This window comes from Sphaerodactylus townsendi, linkage group LG01, assembly GCF_021028975.2.
Source record: "Sphaerodactylus townsendi isolate TG3544 linkage group LG01, MPM_Stown_v2.3, whole genome shotgun sequence".
In the NCBI taxonomy this organism is placed as follows: Eukaryota; Metazoa; Chordata; class Lepidosauria; order Squamata; family Sphaerodactylidae; genus Sphaerodactylus; species Sphaerodactylus townsendi.
The window spans coordinates 48,222,273-48,242,402 of NC_059425.1; the positions used below are offsets into that span (position 1 = coordinate 48,222,273).

Here is a 20,130-nt window from a genome sequence, read left to right on the forward strand (position 1 = left end):
ATACATGCAACTATGAACAGTAATGTTTAAATGAAAACTGACAGGTAGAGTCTGATCCCTCACTTCACTGTGATTTCAAGAATATGAGTTTTCTTCTCCTTACCTTCAAGAAGCTGCATTGTCTAACTCCTAATTAGGTGGCTCAGGAAAGCACCCTCCAGCTGAACTTGTCTTTAGGGATTCAAGGACTCGTCTGCTGACCAGGCTGAACTCAAGCCTGGCCTATCTGGCCACCAGTATGCTGAGACCATACAATGGACAGTACTGCTTCAGACTGGTTGCTCAGCAGTCCCTTGTACCAATCAGTAGAACATGAGCAAGGCATGAGGAGTGTTATACTAAAGGGCTTCTGCCTGATAAGTATTTTTCCATTTGTAGAGCTTTTCTATAGAGGCATTAAAAATATGATTTCCCATGGACACTTGCCACCTGATATGGTGCAACTCATTCTACCACCTCAGGATTCTACCATCACCTCAACTGCTTGTCTGGACCTGGCCTTAGCAAGTCCTGGCCTCTACTACATCACGCTGGAACTACTACCCTTTCCACCTTAAGCAAGGTGCTATTTATTCCTGAGTGCAGGAGAAGATAAATGGTGTCCTGAAAACCTCACCTGTCTTATCAGAGCATCTCATATGGCCTTCGAGATGCATTTTCATCTGGTCTTCATTACTAGTGCTCCTTACATGGGAATCGGTAGCAGCAGAAACCAAAGTACACTTGCCAGATACAGGCAGTGACGATTCACATAGGCAATCATCTCTGAATCTCTCTCCTTTTCCCTTCAGGTCAACTGGAAGATGTTTAGCTCCCTTTGTTTAACAGAAAGGGAATGGTTTCTCCACATCTTTAGATACTTACATTAAGGTCTTACCAACACTAGAACTTGAGTCCCGTTACTAAGCTAAGTTGTATAAGGAACTGAATTTTCTAGAATAACCTCAAGCACCTGTGTCTCTCCCTAGAGATCGGTTATTTTTTGTGTTGCTTGTTTGCTACCCTGGTCAGCTCCCCAGGGGGTGTCTCAGGGACTAGTAAGAGCAGCCATCCAAAGCCAGTCCAAGAAATCTGTTACCCATGGATGCATTCCTCACATCAGTCTTGACTTACACTGATTAATCCAGTGTTAAGAAAAATAAATCCCACTCCTGAACATGTTCAAGGGCCATCAAGCCAGGCTAAGTAAGCATGTTAACATGAGTTTTTGTTCACACTAGACACCGTTCTAGTAGGATAGATGAGAAAATGAGTCTCACAAATAGCAGGCTTTGCTTCCCTTTAGAACTGCCCGTGCTAGCATGTTTAGTATCAGCCTGCAATCTGACAATATGAAGTACTCTTCTGCTGAGCTGATCTTAGTTGGGCATAACCTGCAGCTAACTTTATACAAGCAGCTGAAAACCGGCTTTTTCAGCAGAAATCTGGGAATCCAGCAGCTAGGAATCAGAAATCGTACAGTCTATTCCATTTACAAAGGTCCCCCAGCTAAATAAATATTGTTACACACTTTATGACTCATTGACCAAGGGACTGTTACATGTTTTATGATCCATAAACTAACAGCTGAGAAACCTAAAAGCATAACATGCAACTCTGAGATACTGTGGGATATGTGCCTATGAGAACCATCCAGTATTTACTTTATCTTTCTCTTCTTCATGACTAAATATAGCAATAATGTCTAAAGTCTCTGTGTATTTGTTCCTCAAAAAAGAGGAAAGTCACAGCCTTGGACCCTTAACCACTAACAGACTGTGCCTCTCCAACAGGGCTGGCATCGGCATATTGTGAGAAAAGGCAGGTGGCAAGGCATAGGGCTTTCACTGGGGCTCACAGAAGTCCTACCCCCAACCCAACCCATCCCATCCCACCCCTGCCCCAGTTCTCCTGCCTGTTCATGCTGTCTTACCTCACACAAGCTAGTTCACAAGCCCTCCATGCTTGCCCCCTCTCAAAATGTGTAACTGGCCTTGCTTTCTAAAACTAGATACAAAGAGCAGGAAGACAGTACAATAAAAGAATGATATAAAAAGCACCACATATTACCATTTCTTAAACCAGACTAGAGATTTTATAGAGATGAGACTAATCCCTCCATCAGACAAATTCCATTTGGGAGACTTCAAGTAAGGCTGGAGACAGAGAACTTGTTTTCCTTCTCCAGAGAATTAGAGACAGTAGGACAGGAATATGCATTACTGCCTGCAGCGTGCCCCTTCATCCATCTTGGCTTTACAGTTTTTTTAAAAAGAGCCTCAAAAGCTGTGAAGCCTCCTTAATCAGAGGCAACATTGGAACAGAAGAAATGAGACTGTACATTGTAGGGAACAATGGCGCTGCCTTGCCACTTCAAAATCTATTGTCTGCTGCCAGATTGAGCTCGGTAATATCTTGCTCTGGATATTTACCAGATGCTAAACTGGAGGGATGCTTCTGTGACTACTTTCTGTACAATGGAGCATATATGCAAGTACACACAAGAGCATGAGTCTCATTTAAAAATCCAGAAGCAGTGGTTGGGAATGGACTGGGCTGCTGTGATGACCACACCTAACTCTGCTTGTGTGTGGTCCTCAGACTAGACCAGGTACACTGTTCTGAGTGGGACAGGGCCATCCTAAGCAGCATTATACCTTTTTTAAATTAGCAAGCTGAGAGGGTTGTGACTTTGGACAGAACTCTGCAAAAGGAACTTGCAACCACAGCTGCTCACCAGACCCCAAGAGAGGAAACACCTGGAAAGCCAGCAGAGCAGGACAATTGAGCACATCAGAAGTGCAAAGCTGTGATGGTTTGAGATGAAACACAACAAAGTCAATGAACTGATGGCCTATTTCCAGTGATATTTGTAGATTTCAGCTTTGATCTTTACATACCAGTTGAAGGTATCTGATCATCACACAGCTCTCATTCACCTAATAAGCTGGTGGGCATGCTGAAAAGGAGTAGAAAAGCAGTAGATAGATAGATATATTTTAGCTATGTCTCTAAAAAGCATTGAAAGCAAACAGAAAATGAAGATCACAAGAGGCTTTAAAAAGATTTCTCCAGAGAAGCAGCTGAAAAACCCCTCTGAAAAACACCACCCAGGCCTTCTCCAAAATTATAAACATTGGAGGAATTATTTTTCACCAAGATGTCTGAAGTGGAAGCAAAGAAAGTATACAAAGGAACGAAGAATCAGATGCTTCAAACAACTGATTAAACACTTCTGAGAAAGGTTAGAGGTTATAGTAGTCAACAATGGGATAACTTGACAACAAGATTGGTGACGTTTTAGGTTGCATGAGTGAAGCATCATTGGAGGTTTTCAAGACAAGGCTGGGTAGAATGCCTTAGGTATTTGATTTGCTAGCTGTGGAGAGGGTGACTTACTGTTTTCCATCCATATGTATAGTTATATGCAAGACCAGAGATTGCAGAAGCACATGAAGAGATACTAGAATATAGTTCATTCATTCCTACATTATATTTTCCCCAGTAATTAATTCCTAAGTACAAAACACATATATCTAGCATCATATATGAATGCCACCAATAGGTATAGAGTTGATGAACCACAGGCCCCAAGTATGTGAATATTGGGCCATGATGGTCCTTGATAAAATTTACCTCAGTGATTAAATCAATAGATGGCCTTAACCAAGACACTGTTCTTCTTTCCTCAGCCATGTAATATGGGATAATAATAATGACAGACAGTTGCACATAATATACCTAATCACAGCCTAGGTGTACTACAAAGACAAAATAATTATTTCATAAGCGATCACCCTTCAAACATATATAATTATATCACATAATTGACCATTCTTTCCAAAGTCCAAATGGAATTTATGAAGCAGTTTCAAAGGAGCTTAAAGCTGGCAAACCTTAAATGGTGCTATATTTACTATACCAGATTCTCTCATCAGCATAAGATAGCTCCCATTCAGGTCCATATAAAAATACCCTCCAATTTCTTAAAGAGGATAGAGTGTAGGATTAATGCAAGTTGATTTTCACCACTGTACCATGACACACGGAATTAAGTCCACAAAATATGTGCAACCCCATTACCTTTGATAACAAAAGCTTCTGTTAACATCCGTAGCATATACAAGGGCTTATGTACCACTGAGATATCTTCAAGACCAGCTCTGGCATACATACTGATGGCTTCCCTGTGAGAGCCTTCAACGTAATGGAGCTTGGCTAGGATCAGCATTGCTTCTGTCATATCTTTTGGCTGGAAAAGTAAAGGTTATTTTCAGTAACAGGGCAGAGCCACAGCAAAGCAACATTACTTTAGAATAAATTATGTCCATCATCATCATCAACCTTTTATTGGCATGAGTTTAAAATACAACAGAGAGGTTGAGGAGAATCAAGTTAAAAATAAATTATGTTGTGAAGATTATCAAAGCATCTCAAATCAGATCCCTTATGATCTTTGATAAATGTACTGAACTGTGAAAAACCCAGACTTCTCTACTCATTTGAAACACGCATACACAGGCTATGGTCCTCCACTGAAGTCAGTAAGGAACAGTATTGGAGTCTATATATCACCACCATTCTTAGTATAATGTCCTCTGCCTTTGCAATGCTCTTTCTTTATTTTGGCATGTTATGCCAGACAGTTTTTGTTGCCTTGGACAGTTTTTTTTTGTTTGCATTGTTTTCCAGTTCTGGAATCCTGCCCCTACTATATTGTTTAGTGGAGGTCTTTGCTGAAAGCAGTGTCCAGATCACACCACCTTACAAATCCTACACATTCTAAAACCTAACTCCCCAGATTCCACTAAATTGTGGAAATTGGATAGTGTCCTACATAGGTACTTGGTATTTTAAATTCATTCTAATTCCAAAATGTGGTCATTTAAAATAAACAGGAAAACATAATCAAGCTGTTGATTTTTAAGCCAAACACACTACTTTCTGTATGGTAAGTTTACAAAGTGATGTTTTTCTTTGCTAAAATGTTTGAGGATATAAAGAATGCTTAGAAGAATAAGTTTAAAGATGAGCTTAAACTGATTTCTTGTCCTGCAGCACAAAACAGACTCCATGTGATTAGAAATAAAACATTTGCAACAATAGTTTTCCTTTGAATTAGAGAAAATATGAGAAACTATCAGAGGAACATACAATCAGATATGTAGAAACATCTGTGGCTTTGTTATAGGCTGGTTTTGTGCAACATTCCTCTTTGTGCATTTTTACATTGTGAAACATTCCCCTTTACCTCTGTTCCATCCACGGAGGCTGGTAACTTCTCATTAGTCTGCTGCAGAGGTCAGCAGGGATATGCATGGGAACTGATAGGAGTACGCAAAATTCCCTTGCTGTGAGCTAACAGGAGGGATGCAGGGGAGGAGTGTGTGACAGTGACCATTGCCAGACAGTTCTGGCCCCAGCAGAGGATCCTACTTTAAATGCAGGAACATGAGTCCTTCTGTTTCCTTTGCTGATGCTAAAGAACAAGAAGAGTTTGGATTTATACCATGGCTTTTCTCTCCTGTAAGGAGTCTCAAAGCAGCTTACAAACTCCTTCCCTTCCTCTCCCCACAGACCCCTTGTGAAGCAAGTAGGGCTGAGAGAATTCTGAGAGAACTGTGACTAGCTAGCCCAGGGGTAGGGAACCTGCAGCTCTCCAGATGTTCAGGAACTACAATTCCCATCAGCCCCTACCAGCATGGCCAATTGGCCAATTGGCCATGCTGACAGAAAAACTGATGGGAATTAGTTCTATTGCATCGAGCTGATTCTAACAAGGTCTCAGGCTTCATGCAAAGGAGTGGGAAATCAAACTCCAGATTCTCCAGATTAGAGTCCACTGGACTTAACCACTTCACCATACTGGCTCAACATGCAGCACATTTAATATCTTAAAATCCAGTGGAAGGGGTTTTCTGAATAATGAACACTGCAAAGAGAAAAAAACTAAATTACATATTTACTGGAGTCATTAAAAATGCAGGACTGATGTAGAAGAGGCAGCTGTGATTGAAGAGTTCCTATATTTTGTATCTGAGCCTTGTAATTGTACATCATTTAGCAGAGTCTCAAATGGTTGTTGTTTTATGTCTACCAAGCATGCTTACCAGTAACTTCCCTCGGTTTAGAATGCCAGTCAAATGCTTTTTGGCATCACTCATTTTTGGCTCATTCTTTTCCGTTAACGGAACGGCGTCCTTTATTTTGGCAAGATTCTCTTTCAAACATAGCTCCAGCATTGCCTCTGCAACTAGTAGATTCTCATAGTCTTCTGCAAGACACAGGGGAAAATAATAAAGAGAAGTCCACAGTGTCCTGTTCCCATATATAGCAGGCCACAAAGATAAACACAAGACCTTGCCCATTGTATAAACATTCCCTTACATAAGGGAGTTTCAGCACTGAGTGCAATATTAGCAGCCTGTGAAGAAATCAGGCTTACACAATGCTACACGGGGTTTTTTTTGGAGGGGAGGGAGGTAATATTTTGCTTTCTAAATAAATTTTCCCATCTCCATTTGAAGATTTTGCCAAGGCTGCATTTACTCAATCATTTTTTTTGTCATTAATAAACCTTGTTTTCTCTTTAGACAAGTTGATAAATTTTATAGTTTCCTTGCAATGCGAGAAGTATAGAGAATTTGTTCAGTGCAGAAACTGTACTGAATAGAAACAGGTTGCCTGTGTTGGGTTTTTGATAAATTGGCGGTATAGATGGCGAAGATGCGTTTTCAGGAGATAGCATTCCTGGTCAAACCAGGAATCACAGGAAAAATATGGGACGGAGTGAGTAGATTTTGTTTTTGGCTGAACGGCGGTAACTATAGCAGTGGCTAGCTCCTCATAACAGTCGATAGAGGTTTCGGGAGTATTCGCCTCAGCTACAACCTGGAGGAGGCCATCAAAGGCCCCTAAATTTATTAGTAATATTCTACCATTAGTGTAACTGACATAATTTGCCAAGACATTTATGAATGTCATAGATGACTTTTTTATTTATTTTGAAACTTAAATTTAAAATATGAACCCATCTCGAGGCCCACCCAAGGGCTGCAGTGGTAGCCTATAAACAAACTAATAAATTATAATACAAAAGGATAAAATGCAAAGAAATTTTTAAAACAAATCTAATAAACACTCATGAACAAAAATCAGTCATAAAAGTAATCTGACAGCATCTACCACCACCTGCCAGCTTCGGCCATCATTAAAAAACAACTTCACAATAAGGTTTTAGCATATTTCCTGCAGAAATCAGTAAACTTGTCCAATGTGCACATTTAAAAACAGAATTCCAAATTATGGTTGGTGTACATGTTACTTATTGATTGCGTGATTTATATTATTTATAGTCCATCTATCACCTCAACTCAAGGTGGATTACACATAGTGAATCAGTACAATCAACAAAATGGGGTATTCAATATATAATGCATTATGATATTAGAAGTATGGAGGTAACATATCTGTAATACAGTCCCTTTTTATAATGCAAGCCATATGCAAAGGCAAATAGAGATGAAATGTATTTAATGATAATAAATATATATTACAGTTCTAAAAATACACAGAATTAAAATTTCTAATAGTGATACTATGAGATCCAATTATAAGAATCAGAATCAATTTAACAAGGAGTATATGAGTTATAAATGGAAGTCATTTCCTCTGGAAAGTAATTGAATGTTTCTGTTTACCTATGAATTGAACATGATCTGTTAGTTTAGCTATTTCAACTATCCACCACACTTTGTTTAGCCATTCTTTCAACAAATCTTGACTAGCTTAATCCCAAAATCTAGCTGTCAATATTTTGGCTGTGCTTGAAATATTCTATAAAACATTGTAAAATTTCTTAGCATTCCAAACAAAGCTAGTTGTGGGTTGCATGGCATAACCACATTTATGTTTCCGGAACTGTTGGATGCTTCTGAGAGTCAGTGTGGTGTGGTGGTGAAGAGAAGTGGACTATAATCTGGAGGATCAGATTTGATTCCCCATTCCTCCAGGTTTGGTTCCCCTGCTGTGCGACCTTGGCCTAGTCACAGTTCTCATAGAACTCTCTCAGCCTCACCTACCTCACAAGGTGCCTGTTGTGGAGGGGGAGAAAGGGCAATTTAACCACATCGAGATGCCTTACAGTGGGAAAAAGTGGAATATAAAAATTGCCCCTTATTCTCAGACTTCAAAGGTAGACTTGACCAGAGTCAAAGACATAGGCGGATTCCGCATGGGCCAAGAACAGCGGCGTGAAAACAGTGTAAAATGAAATACCCTGTCCCTTTAATAGAGGTTTAATATGTATATAAACAGAGTTGAAATTTTTCAATAGCCCTGAGATAAATAATATAAACTGTTGGGTTTTTTTTAAAAAATCCCATTAAGTCTCTATTAAAGGGGCAGGCCCCCCCCCCCCCCCCCGACACACACACAAGCATTTGGTAATATTAGCCACTGCCACAGTCAAACAGGCTATAGAAGCTCTGAAAGAAAAGTGTTGTGTGTAGTAATTTTCCTTCTTGTGATTTTCAAGGAGGCAATTTTTCCAACACATGTATTCTTTCTGCCATAGATATTTATGTGGTAACCCTGGGCCAGACATTCTCAGCTTAATCTACCATAACAGTGTTGTTTTTGTGAGGATAAAATGGAAGAGGGGGGAAATATTGTTAACTCCTTTGGATCTCCACTTGGGAAAAAAGAAGGATATAATTATATAAATAAATACATGTATTGTTATTCCTGAGTTCTCAGTTTCATTTAGTCATGATACATGGTTTTAAAAGAAATCCCCACTGCTTGAGCTGGTGAGCCAATACTATGTTGTAACACTGGACAGAGCAATTTGTTTTTAAATTTTCTACCTTCAATCGCTTCATCATCACATGTACTTCTGGATGTTGCTGAAGAACTCTGTTACTATTGCAAATGGTGAGGGACACTCAACATATACAAGGCACTGTCAATGCTTGTTTAAAAACATAAGAGAACTTCAAATTGTTTGGCGTCAGGTGGAAGAATCCAGGGATGAAATTGCTGGTAGAGAATGCTGTATGCAGCCATTGATGGATGTTCTCTTATGAGAGGCTGCATGCACAGCTGGAGGAATGCCACCAGCAGACTCTTGGAGGAGGGACCAAGTATTCTGGACACTGTCAAGGTGAGGACTTCCAGCCGTTGGTTGCTCAGAGTTCCCTTGGCCTCCTGCTTTCACAGGCTCTGTTTCCGCTGTTTCCGCTTGTGTCATAGCGTCCATTTCAGTCAATGTATACGATGATAGTATTGTGGGAACTAGCAGTCTAGAGTCAGTAGAGTCGGCCTTAGCAGCAAGAGCACTCTGTTTGGCAGATAGAGGACCATTGGCTAATACATTACTAGAATCTTCTTGTTGGTGCATTATCAAATCCTTATCCATATTGGTCAAAGAAGGTTGTAATAAATGACTTATTTTATTAGGGCATGGTGTTATTGCTACTTCTCCTACCTGAGGTAATTCTACAACTGCCTCAGGTGCTTCTTGCCCAATAGTTGTTTCAGTTATAACCAAAACTTCCTGTAAGTCCTTGTTTGTGCTTGTAGTTGATATTTGCCTCTGGTGCTTGGATTGTGATGGATCATGCCATTGATTTCTATTAGTTCTTGTGCCCACGATTTGCCTCTGTTTACGTTGACCATCTCAGGATGTAGGGTTTCAACTGGTTTTGGATCGACTTCCCATTAAGTAAGGTATATTGGAAGTTGGAAGCAGCAGTGGAGCTCTATGCACTTGTCCAAAGTCGCAACTCCCATAATTGAGGAGTTCTGCTTGGATTTTCTTCTTTATGTTGGGTGTTTGCTTTTCCTGTATTATTGGTTACATAATTGTACTTTTGTCCTTCTGTTTCTTTTAGGGTGGAGAACCTGAGAACCGGGGAAATTTGTGTTACCAATTGCCCCAATCATTAATTAAATCTTGGGTTGGAAGACTGAGCTTTGGCACAGCGATTCTGGGCTCAGTTCAATAAGATTGTTGACAGTTGTATTTTTAAACATTCTCACCACATGTATATCATATTTTTCTTGCAGATAGTCCTTAATTTTAAAAGTCTGTTAGGAGTCATAGTTTCGTGAAAGTAAGGGCAAGTCTTCTGTAGTAACCCATTTTGGGAAGCGTCTCAAATCTTAAAAGATATAAATCTGCTGGTTTGCAGTGCAATAAGGAGCAAAGTGATTGTCTAATCGAGGAGGTAGGTGTCCCAACGATATGCATTCAGACTGGACTCTCTAATATACAAAGTTATTTGCTCCCTTTGCAAAACGAGGGATTGGAAATTCAGTTTAGTGCAGAGATTTGGTTTCTGAGATTTAAAATGAGAACTGAATTGTTCTCCTACTAGCAGAAGTTGATTGCTAGAATTGCTCCATTGTTTGACTGAGCCTATTCAGTGACTCTAGTTTTAGTTCAATATTGTTAAAATTGTCCAAAAGAAGTTCCAAGGTTTTGGAAATAAGCATGACTTGGCAAGAAGCAAAATCAGTCAATGGGGCGTTTTGCTTAATTACGTTGTGACCAGCTCGAGGAGACAGGGGAGTGCATGATTCATTCAAGGCAGCATCTTCGCTATGTTGTTGAAGTTCCTCTAAAATAGCAAACCTATTTTCCAGGTCAACATCTGTTAGCAGTTCCTCAACTGTGGATCTATCTTGAAAGTAGTTAGCTATTTTACTTTGTTTTTGTTTTTTCTGCCCAGATAAATTGGGGGAGGACCGCCGACGTTTCCTGTTTCCCATATTTCTCAAACAGAACAATATTTACACAAGGAGAAGTAAAAAATCACATAAACAGCAAAAACTCCTCGTACTTAACTACAGCTGGAGTAATTTACTAACTAAAAACTGCTCAGCAGCGTCGAGATGCAAGCTCATTCCAACTTGGAGGAATTCAAAACATTTAGAGCAACTTATTCAAGCTTGATGGAATTATTATAAGACGGCAGAAGGTTAAAAATATGATAAAAGTTAATAAATATTTGGTAAAAGTTAATAAATATTTGGTAAAAGTTAATAAATATTTGATAAAAGACTTGCGGAGAAGGTAAAAGCACCCAAATCAATGACTCAGGCCTCATTCCTAAGCCTTGGCTATCTGCAGTCATTGTACCTATTTATAAAAAAGGTGACCCATCGGATCCTGCCAACTTCCGCCCAATTAGTTTGACATCAGTCATTGGGAAAATATATGCTAAGACACTTCTACCCAAACTACAGGCCTGGACGATTCATCAGAACATCATTGGCCCAGAGCAAATAGGCTTCACGAGGGGGGAAATCCACGTTAGACCATGCTATGCTTCTTACGCATTTGGTTAATAAATACTCCAAAAGTCCAAGAAGCAAACTTTATGCTGCCTTCATTGATTTGAAGGCAGCTTTTGACACAGTCTCTAGAGAACGTCTTTGGAATAAATTGGCTATACAAGGAATAGACAATAAACTTCTTTTTCTAATCAGGCAACTTTATACCAACACAAACTGCAGAGTTAAGTGCTCACGTGAAGGTCTCATGACTGATTCTATTTCTACCTTTAAAGGTGTGAGGCAAGGCTGTGTGTTAGCACCAACCCTTTTCAATTTATTTTTGAGTGACCTTCCATGAGCCTTATTGGAAATTAATAACCATGCCCCTAAATTAGGCTCAAGGCATATTCCAATACTTCTATATGCTAATGATACCATCCTTCTATCTCGCTCAAAAGTTGGACTTAGTCGACTGCTGAATAGATGTGGGCAGTACTGTACAGATAGACGGACTAGTCATCAATTATCAAAGACCAAGATTTTGATCTTTGCCAAACAATACAAAAAACATAACTGGGCGATTAATAAAGTGCCAGTGGAGCAGGTTAACCAATCAACATACCTTGGAATTACATTTTCTTATACACTCTCCTGGTTACCCCACAAAAAAGCTGCTATTGCAGGTGCTACCATCAGATTATTCTGCCATTGCACGCTTCTTTTATGGAAAGGGCCACTCCCTTGTCCCAGCAGCACTAAAAATCTTTAACTCTAAGATAGAAGCGCAGTTACTTTATGGAGTACCTATCTGGCTCCAAGCAGTTGGCGACTCCTTGAATACTGTCCAATCAAATTTTTCCGTGGAAATTATGGGCCTGCCAAATTGTGTACCGTATCACGGCCCTCTGTTTAGAACTGGGACAAAATTCATTAGTTTATAGGGCTTGGTTGAGAACCTTTACATTTTGGCTTAGCCTGCATTTCTCGCATGATGAGCACTTTCGCTGATTCACCTACTTTTGTCCTGATACTCAGGCTAATCCATGGTTCTCTCTGATCGAAAGAAAGATTGAATCACTTGGTATATCTCATCGACTAAGCTTTTCCAGCTATCTGGTTCAGAATCCTACAACTTGTTAAAACAAAAATTGTTGGAAGCGAGATGGATTAATTTATTTAGGGCTGCTATGAAAACTTGTTCACCCTTACATCTTTCAATACCCTATATCAAAACAGGATGGCTCCTATTTGTATTTTTTGACTAATCCAATGCAGAGAAGAGCCCTCACACTTGCTGCTTTAATGTTTTCCCCTCCGGCTTTTATTAGTGGTAGATTTAACAACTTGGAAATGAGCGAAAGGGTATGCTCTTGTGGTGAACAACAAATTGAAACATTGGCACATCAACTGCTTTGCTGCCCTAAATCTGCTAATATCAGATCAAAATATTCCAACATTCTTTCTAGGATACCTAGTGAAATGGAAGAATCAAGTAGACTTCCTTTTCTTCTGGACAATTCTGACAATGAAACTTGTGAATTGGTTGCACAATTTTTACTGGAGGTGATGCACAATCAATAATTTATATTTTATCTTAAACCTTTGTATTTGTATACCTTTTATCTTAAACCTTTGTATTTGTATACCTTTTATCTCAGGTTTTTTATTGTGTTATGATTATTGTTATGCCAAATAAAGGCTTATTATTATTATTATTATTATTATTATTATTATTATTATTATATAAGAGAACTTCTGTTGGATCAGTCCAACAATCCATCAGCATCGAATCTTAAACAATGTGCCACACAAATACAGCTAGAAGCCGTCTCCAGTTGTTGGCCCTTGATGCAGATAAACTGCATCTAATCATGGAGGTTTTATTTAGTCACCATGGCTAACCTATCCTCCACAAGTTAATCTAGTCCCTTTTTAAAACCAAATTCTTTTTCAAAGCTTTTTGAGCCCATAATTTCTCTAAACAAACCAAGTGTATGCTGTAGAATGCAGATACTATAATTCCAATAGTGTTAGGCAGGATTTCTTTCAAAACAGTTTTTCCTCATTGAAGAATCCCTTAAAAACTTCAAGAAACCTGAACTTTTCCTCAGAATACCATGTAGAAACCAATGAGACAGAATAACTCATCAACAATTTTTAACTAAGCAGAGTGTCCTCTTTGCAATGAAAGGAAGCCAGTAGCACGGGAATAAAGAATAAATACAGATTGGCTATTTATAATTCCTCACTCATCTACACCAAGTCACTGGAGACAAGATGTCAACACACCACAATAACCTAAGCTTAAAAACAAGGAACACTTTTCACAAAGAACCTATACTGTGCAAAATAAAACCAGTGCCAGGGAATCCTGAGTACCCAAGATCATTCTACAGCAGCTGAAGTAAGATGTTTACGCTTTGGATGTACCACTTACCACACCAAGGAATCACAGCATATTATTGATTTAAACATTTATATGCTGCTTTCCTATCAATTCCTTGCATTGTTTACCATTTTTTCTGTGCCAGTATTTCTGCTACCTGAGAACTTACTTCATGCATCCAAGGACTAAGGAAGAGGGCTCAAGTCCACAAAACTGTGTACCACATAATAAACCAACTAGACTTTAACGTCCCATAAGACTCCTTCCTATTTATGTCTCTGTATGAGTATGAATGCATAAGTGCACGCACAAGCTCTTGGGTGGGACTCACTGGCTAAGTTACAATTGGCAGCCCAGCTTCTCCAGAGATCCTCAGCTCTGCTGTGAGGCAGAGATTAAACAGGAAAAGTCAGTGAGTAATCTGCTCCACTCCTTTATGATCTTCTCCAGACTGTTATTTTTTGCTTTAAAATTTCTGTTTCAGGACTAAATTATAACCAAGACAAACATAGCAGGTTTCCAAAAGTTGGAGAAGAGACCACAGAATTTCTCCCCTCCCTGCTTCCCCTTTCACTTCTTAATCCTCAATCCTACTCAGCAGGGAACACTTAATAAGATGCAAGAACATAAATCACCTCAGTTCTCTCTAATCTCCTCCCTGCAGAGACAAACCACCAAAAACACTTCCTGAACTAAGCAATCTACACTAGAAATTTCAATAAGACAGAAACTACCGGTAGTTTAACAGTCATGCTTAAAACAAGTGTCACTCCTCTCTCTTAGGGATGCCAATCTTCCGGTGAGGCTTAAAGATCTCCCCAAATTACAACTCATCTCCAGTCTACAGTCTTCTTTCCTCAAATCCCACCCTCCCTAGCCTCTACCCCAAATCTCCAGAGATTACTTAACCCAGAGTTGGCAGTTCTTCCCCCTGCCTTCCAACAGCATGCAGAATTGTTGTTTTTGTGAGGGTTCTGAAAAATTGTTGGTAAGAGACCTATAGCCTCTGTATAGTAGCACAGTTCCCATGAATCCTCAATTAAATAGTTCTGAAACCACTAAACAGGACACAGCCCTGAATTAGTTTCCTCAATACCAAATTGTGGCATCCAGCCAGGTCTGTCCAGATCAAAAAGCCTGAATTCTTCCTAGGAGCTAAAATAACTAAACTGAGGCTATTGTATGTTAGTCACATTATGATAAGACAAGAGTCACTGGAAGTAATGCAATAATTCTAGGAAAAGTTGAAGACAGCAAGAAAAGAGAAAGATTCAACAGGAGATGGATTGACCTGGTTAAGGAAGCCACGGCCTTCAGTTTGCAAGACATGAGCAAGGCTGTTAGCGATGGGATGGAATGTTTTGGAGGTCAGTACTTCATGAGTTCGCCATAAATCAGAAGTGAGGGTGGCACTTAACACACACTCACACAGGTCTGAAATGGGGATCCATGGATAATGTAAACATAAGAATCATGAGGCAATTTATTTCTTAGGAGAAGGGTAGTTACATAATCAGTAGTTTCAAGGCAAGTTAGAGAATTGTTGTGACTTTTGTGACTACAGAGCAATGCATAGCCAGTGTGACCCAATAGTTAAATAACCAGAATGGGATAGCTGCGTTAACATCACATATTCCTCAGAGACACAGATTGATTCTTGCAGAGGAAGAGACTCAGTAGAGCAGGGGTTACCCATGAACGCCACCATGATTTCCTCAGAGGAACTCTGAAAATGTAACCACCTCAACCTCAGTTTTTGAGTCTATAAAATCATATTAGCAGCAACCACCCTGTGCGCCAGATTACACGGGACTGGAGGTTGATGAACAGAACCCATAGTGTGTTCTTTGGCTTTATAGCCCTGTGCGCATGGGTTTTCTCAGTGCTAGGGGTTCAATTCATTCTCCCTGCAGCTCTTTTTAGGGCTCATAACTCCAGCTGTTTCTCTAAGGATGACATCATTAGAAAGTCTTTTCAAACAGATTTGGGCCAACACAATTTCTTGGCTCCTTCACATGGCCTAGACAACTGGAATCTGGTATACAGAGAGACCAAGGAAACTTATATACTAGAGAAATCTGCAAGGAAAACAGGGCACGCAGAAGTACTCAGCAGTGCTCTGACAGCTGCCTGACAGGAGAACTTTAACAGGAGAAACTGTTCCAGATCACTTCATTATCAAACCAGAAAAGGCTTTTCATTTTCTGTTAAAGGTGCAGGTGCCCTGTCAGAATTTGTAAAAGAAAGTAACACATTCTTTTGCTGCTTAGAAGATGTAGCAGGGTGTTAGTGAGCTAAGAAATCCCTGCCTTCTGTTGAGTGAACATGATGATTCTCATTCTCTTCTCTGTATCCATGCTAAGCACAGAAACAATTCAAAGTACATGGAAGTCACACGGATTAAAACCTCTTCCATTTAAAATCAGTGGAATCTTGCAGCTGCGGTCTTAAACATGCTTGCTTGGACTGTCCAAACTGAACTCCATTGAACTCTCCTGAGCAAAATGCATCAGATCAGGTAGCACAGTGCTTCAGTTAGGCAGAACTGAGCCTTGTTGGAAGAAGTAGTACAAAGTCCACGTGCGACTCTTGTAAATCATCACACTGTGAATTCTGTTATCACAAGCACCTAGTTATCACAAGCACCTAGTACCCTTCACCAGAAGGTACATATCATGTACTTTCAGCATAAGGAAAATGTCTTTTGTCCACAATACTGTAATTCATGTAACAATAAGAAGTAAAAATACCCCAAAAGACAAAAGGTCATTATTGATTTCTTTGAAATTCACAATTATTATTATTTTAAAATCACCATTATTAGAAGAATGTTTGTCTTTCAGGTAACAGCTCTGAATGAAAATACCCTCTGCTTCTTAATATTGTTTTTGAAATGGTGCTGTCACAATGACTTATCAAATGGTCTGGTGGGAAGGAAGTAATAGAGAATTTTCCTGATCTGATATCTAGGCCTCCCCCTCTGTACTCCATACTATGTTTTGCACACCACACTTCTTGGGGCTGTACAAAAAACACTCTGGAGCTTTAAGGAAAAGGTTAATTGGTTACCCCACCTTCTGACCGGTCAAGTAAGGAATTCCTAGCTTGAGAAACCCAAGCAATATGGTTCAGAAAGAAATCAACTTCTGGCACCTTTGCCAAGTGCAACCACCTGCAGTGGGACAGTAAGGTTGATCCATTGATCAAGGCAGAGAGATCTTTCAGAGATCATGTGAGATCTCTGGTTGGTTAACAAAATCTCTGGTTGGTTAACAAAAAACTGTGATTTTCTCTTGTTTTCTGTAGCCTTTAGTTATCCTTATAGATATTTCCCAACATCTGTCTGTGAATGAACAGAAATAATCTGTTATAGTTTACTACTTTGGCTTTGAAAGATTTTCTGGGTCATCTCCCCTCATGCTATCATGCAAATTTGAGAAAGAAGGTGGGGATCTGGCCTCTAACATGCACATACACATAGGGAAACTACAGACTAGCCTGGGACAGTCACCAATATATCCTAAAATGTTGGCACATGATGCCAGAAAGCTCCTGAGGGTATATCTCTGGTGTCCAAAAATGTATGTATAGAATGCACACTGGATTCAGTGAAGATAGACAACAGATGTAAGATATAAAGGAAGGCCAATGTTGTGTAGGGAACTGTACTACTCAGTCTGGATTAAGTGGTGTTCACTTTGATGGACTCTATAAAAAAGCTTTGTAGTCTTATCAGACCATTCCATTTTAGAAAAATCAGTTCAATATGGCTTTTTCCCATCCGCATGCAGTTCAGAGGGTCAGCTGATTGGGCCGTGGCTAATTTCAAGGATAGAATAGGTTTTGCATGGGGCTACCCTTAGACAACCTGGAACTTTTGGTGGGTATAAAATACAGCTTGACTAGAGCATGGAAGTGTGACCATACCATCCCTGTTTTAAAATGGATTCATTGGTTTCCTCTATCAGTGATCTTTAATATTTCCAAAACCAGGTCCTCCCTGCATTTAACCCCTAGGGAGCAACATGGATCCCACTAAGATGCTAGTATGTGGTATAATAGCCATAAGACAGGAAGAGTGGAAGCCAGAGTTATGGATTCACTGGCATCAAGTCTGGGGTGGTGAGCAGCCAAGAGAGCTGGAGACACAAAAAACAACCATAGTGAAGAATATGCTAAGAGTTAAAGCCACGGAGCAGCCTCTTTGCAGCTGCATGACCTTATCTCCTCATCATAGTTAGACTGTCAGACTAGTATCTGGGAGACCTCCAGGTTTGAATCCCCACTCAGCCAATCAGAGGCGTAGCTCCAAGGGAACGGGGGGGGGGGGGGCGGCGCACCAGGTGTGTGCCCCTGTGGGGTGTGGCGAGGGCGTTCCAGGAGTGTGGCGGGGGCATTACAGGGGCGTGGTGGGGCAGGGCAGGGGCATTCCAGGGCGGGGCCGGAGGACACATCAGTGCACTAGGCGCTTCTCCCACTTGCTACGCCACTGCAGAGTATAAATGAAGCAAAGAGAGGCAGGAAGCTTGGTAATCTCGCACTTGTATTTTTGTGTATTACCACAGAACCTTTCAAAAAGCAGGGGGGGGGGGGAATACAATAACTCCACTGGGTACCTGACCCAAGTCGCATGTTGGAGAATTCTACCCTTTACGCTTTCCGGTTCAATTCAAGATGCTGGTTCTTACCTTCAAAGCCTTTCATAACCTGGCATCCATATAGTGTGGCTCATCATGAGTATTCAACTGGAGAGCCAGTGTGGTGTAATGGTTAGAATGTCAGACTAAGATCTGGGAGACACGGGTTCAAATCCCCACTCTCCTATGGATGCTTGCTGGGTGAATTTGGGCTAATCTCCCACTCTTAACCTAACTTACTGTACATATTTGTTGAGGATAAAATGGAGGAAAGGAAAATTATGTAAGCCTCTTTGGGTCCCCATTGGGAAATAAGGTGGGGTGTAAAATAAGTAAATTAATGAATAAAATGTAGCTGTCCCTGTGGAGTTGTCTCCCAGAAGAGTTCAGGAGTGTGCTCACTTGGGCATGTTTTGGGTGGCACCGCAAAGCAGGATTAAGGTTTTTGGAGAAGCTTGGGCTGTTGGGTTTTGTGATTTTCAGTTTTTTATTCTTTATGTGCTATGCTTATTTTGGCAAATGCTGGTTTGTACACTGCCTTGAGCCTTCATGGATGGAGGGAAAGGCAAAATATGTTAGTAATAAATAAATATGAGAATGTGTGGAATAATAGAGCAGACACACAAACAGGACAAGAGGTCAGAAACCTACCAGTTTCTCAAGGATTTTCCCGCCTGGTTCTATCAACTAAGCTTCAACCCAACAAGCAGTGGATCTTCCTTGGGAAAAGAATCAGGTGAACTATGCAGGGATTACGGTAGTTCCTTTGCAGCCTTCTTTTTTAAAAGGTCAGCTAAGAAAACCACTTCCCACACGTCAGTAGATATAGAAGATTCTTGTCTCCACAGCTAAGTGTCAGAAGCACAGCACAAACTCGGTCTCCTTAAGAGTCTTCCCTATTGGACAGGATACTTTCTCTAGATTCCTGATTTCCCAATGTGTGGGGGAGGGGGAGGCGTGCGTGGAGAACCTATACTGGGAGTGGCAAAATTGAGAAAGAAAACCTGGGTGACAGGTGACGCTGGAAGAAGATCCGATTAAACCAGTCAGATTTGGGGGGTGGGGGAGTGCTTTGTCTCACACTTTTCAATGCTAGTACGAGGGGTGGGGGCTAACCCACAGGCATTGTTGCAGGGGCTCCTTTGAAAAGGGAGGAGGAGGAGGAAGGGATACTGTATGAATCAGGATAGAAGAAAGGACGAGAGCCGAGCACTCGAAGCAGTGCAGAGGAGAGGAAGCGGACGAGGGAAATGCTAAGTGCAGCAGTCGGAGGTGCTGGCTGGTGCAATCCAGCCGCGCAAGCCGAGGGAGGTCGGAGGCGACTGGGCGCGCACGGCACAGCTTCGCCGTCTCAGAAGTTTTCGTTTGGCGGGGAAAATCTGATCCCTGCTGCTGTAGACGGGGCGGCGCTGCGGGTGCTTCCATTCGCCGGCTGCGGACGAATCGCCCTCCAGCCAGCAGGGCATTCCCGGACTTACCGGACTCTGGAGCCCCTTTGGCCCCCTTGCGCCGGGGGCTGGACGTCGCCCGCGCCCGCATCTGCCCCACGACGGCCAGCATCCTCTCCCACTGGCAGTCCGCCCGGCACCTCTCGATCGCCTCTTCCATTTTCAGGTGAAAGTGCGAGCTTTTCGCAGCCATCTTAGCGTGGGTGGGTGTCTCGTGTACAACAGGGAAGTCCCAGGCAGGCAGGCAGGCAGGCAAGCTGCGGCGCGCCTGGGGAAGAGCCGGTTCCCCTCCCCGCCCCGAGCATGTGCACAATCAGGGCTTCCCGTGTGCATGTTGGGAAGTGAAGTTTCCAGCTTCAACCCCAGCCAGTTGTGCAACACCCCCCGCAAGATCCAGATG

General features: G+C 41.2%; 1 protein-coding gene across 1 annotated transcript in view; it reads right to left on the bottom strand.

The window, feature by feature from the left end:
* The window catches only part of TTC7A (tetratricopeptide repeat domain 7A), a 197,949-nt gene extending 177,989 nt beyond the window's left edge, over positions 1-19,960 (bottom strand). Inside the window, exons 1-3 of the mRNA XM_048504819.1 lie at positions 19,761-19,960; positions 6,090-6,253; positions 4,063-4,231 (exon numbers count right to left, since the gene is read on the bottom strand). Of these exons, the coding sequence (XP_048360776.1) occupies positions 4,063-4,231; positions 6,090-6,253; positions 19,761-19,923 (496 nt within the window). The 5' untranslated portion in view covers positions 19,924-19,960. The remainder of the gene's footprint in view (positions 1-4,062; positions 4,232-6,089; positions 6,254-19,760) is intronic.
* Between the last annotated feature and the right edge of the window lie 170 nt (positions 19,961-20,130).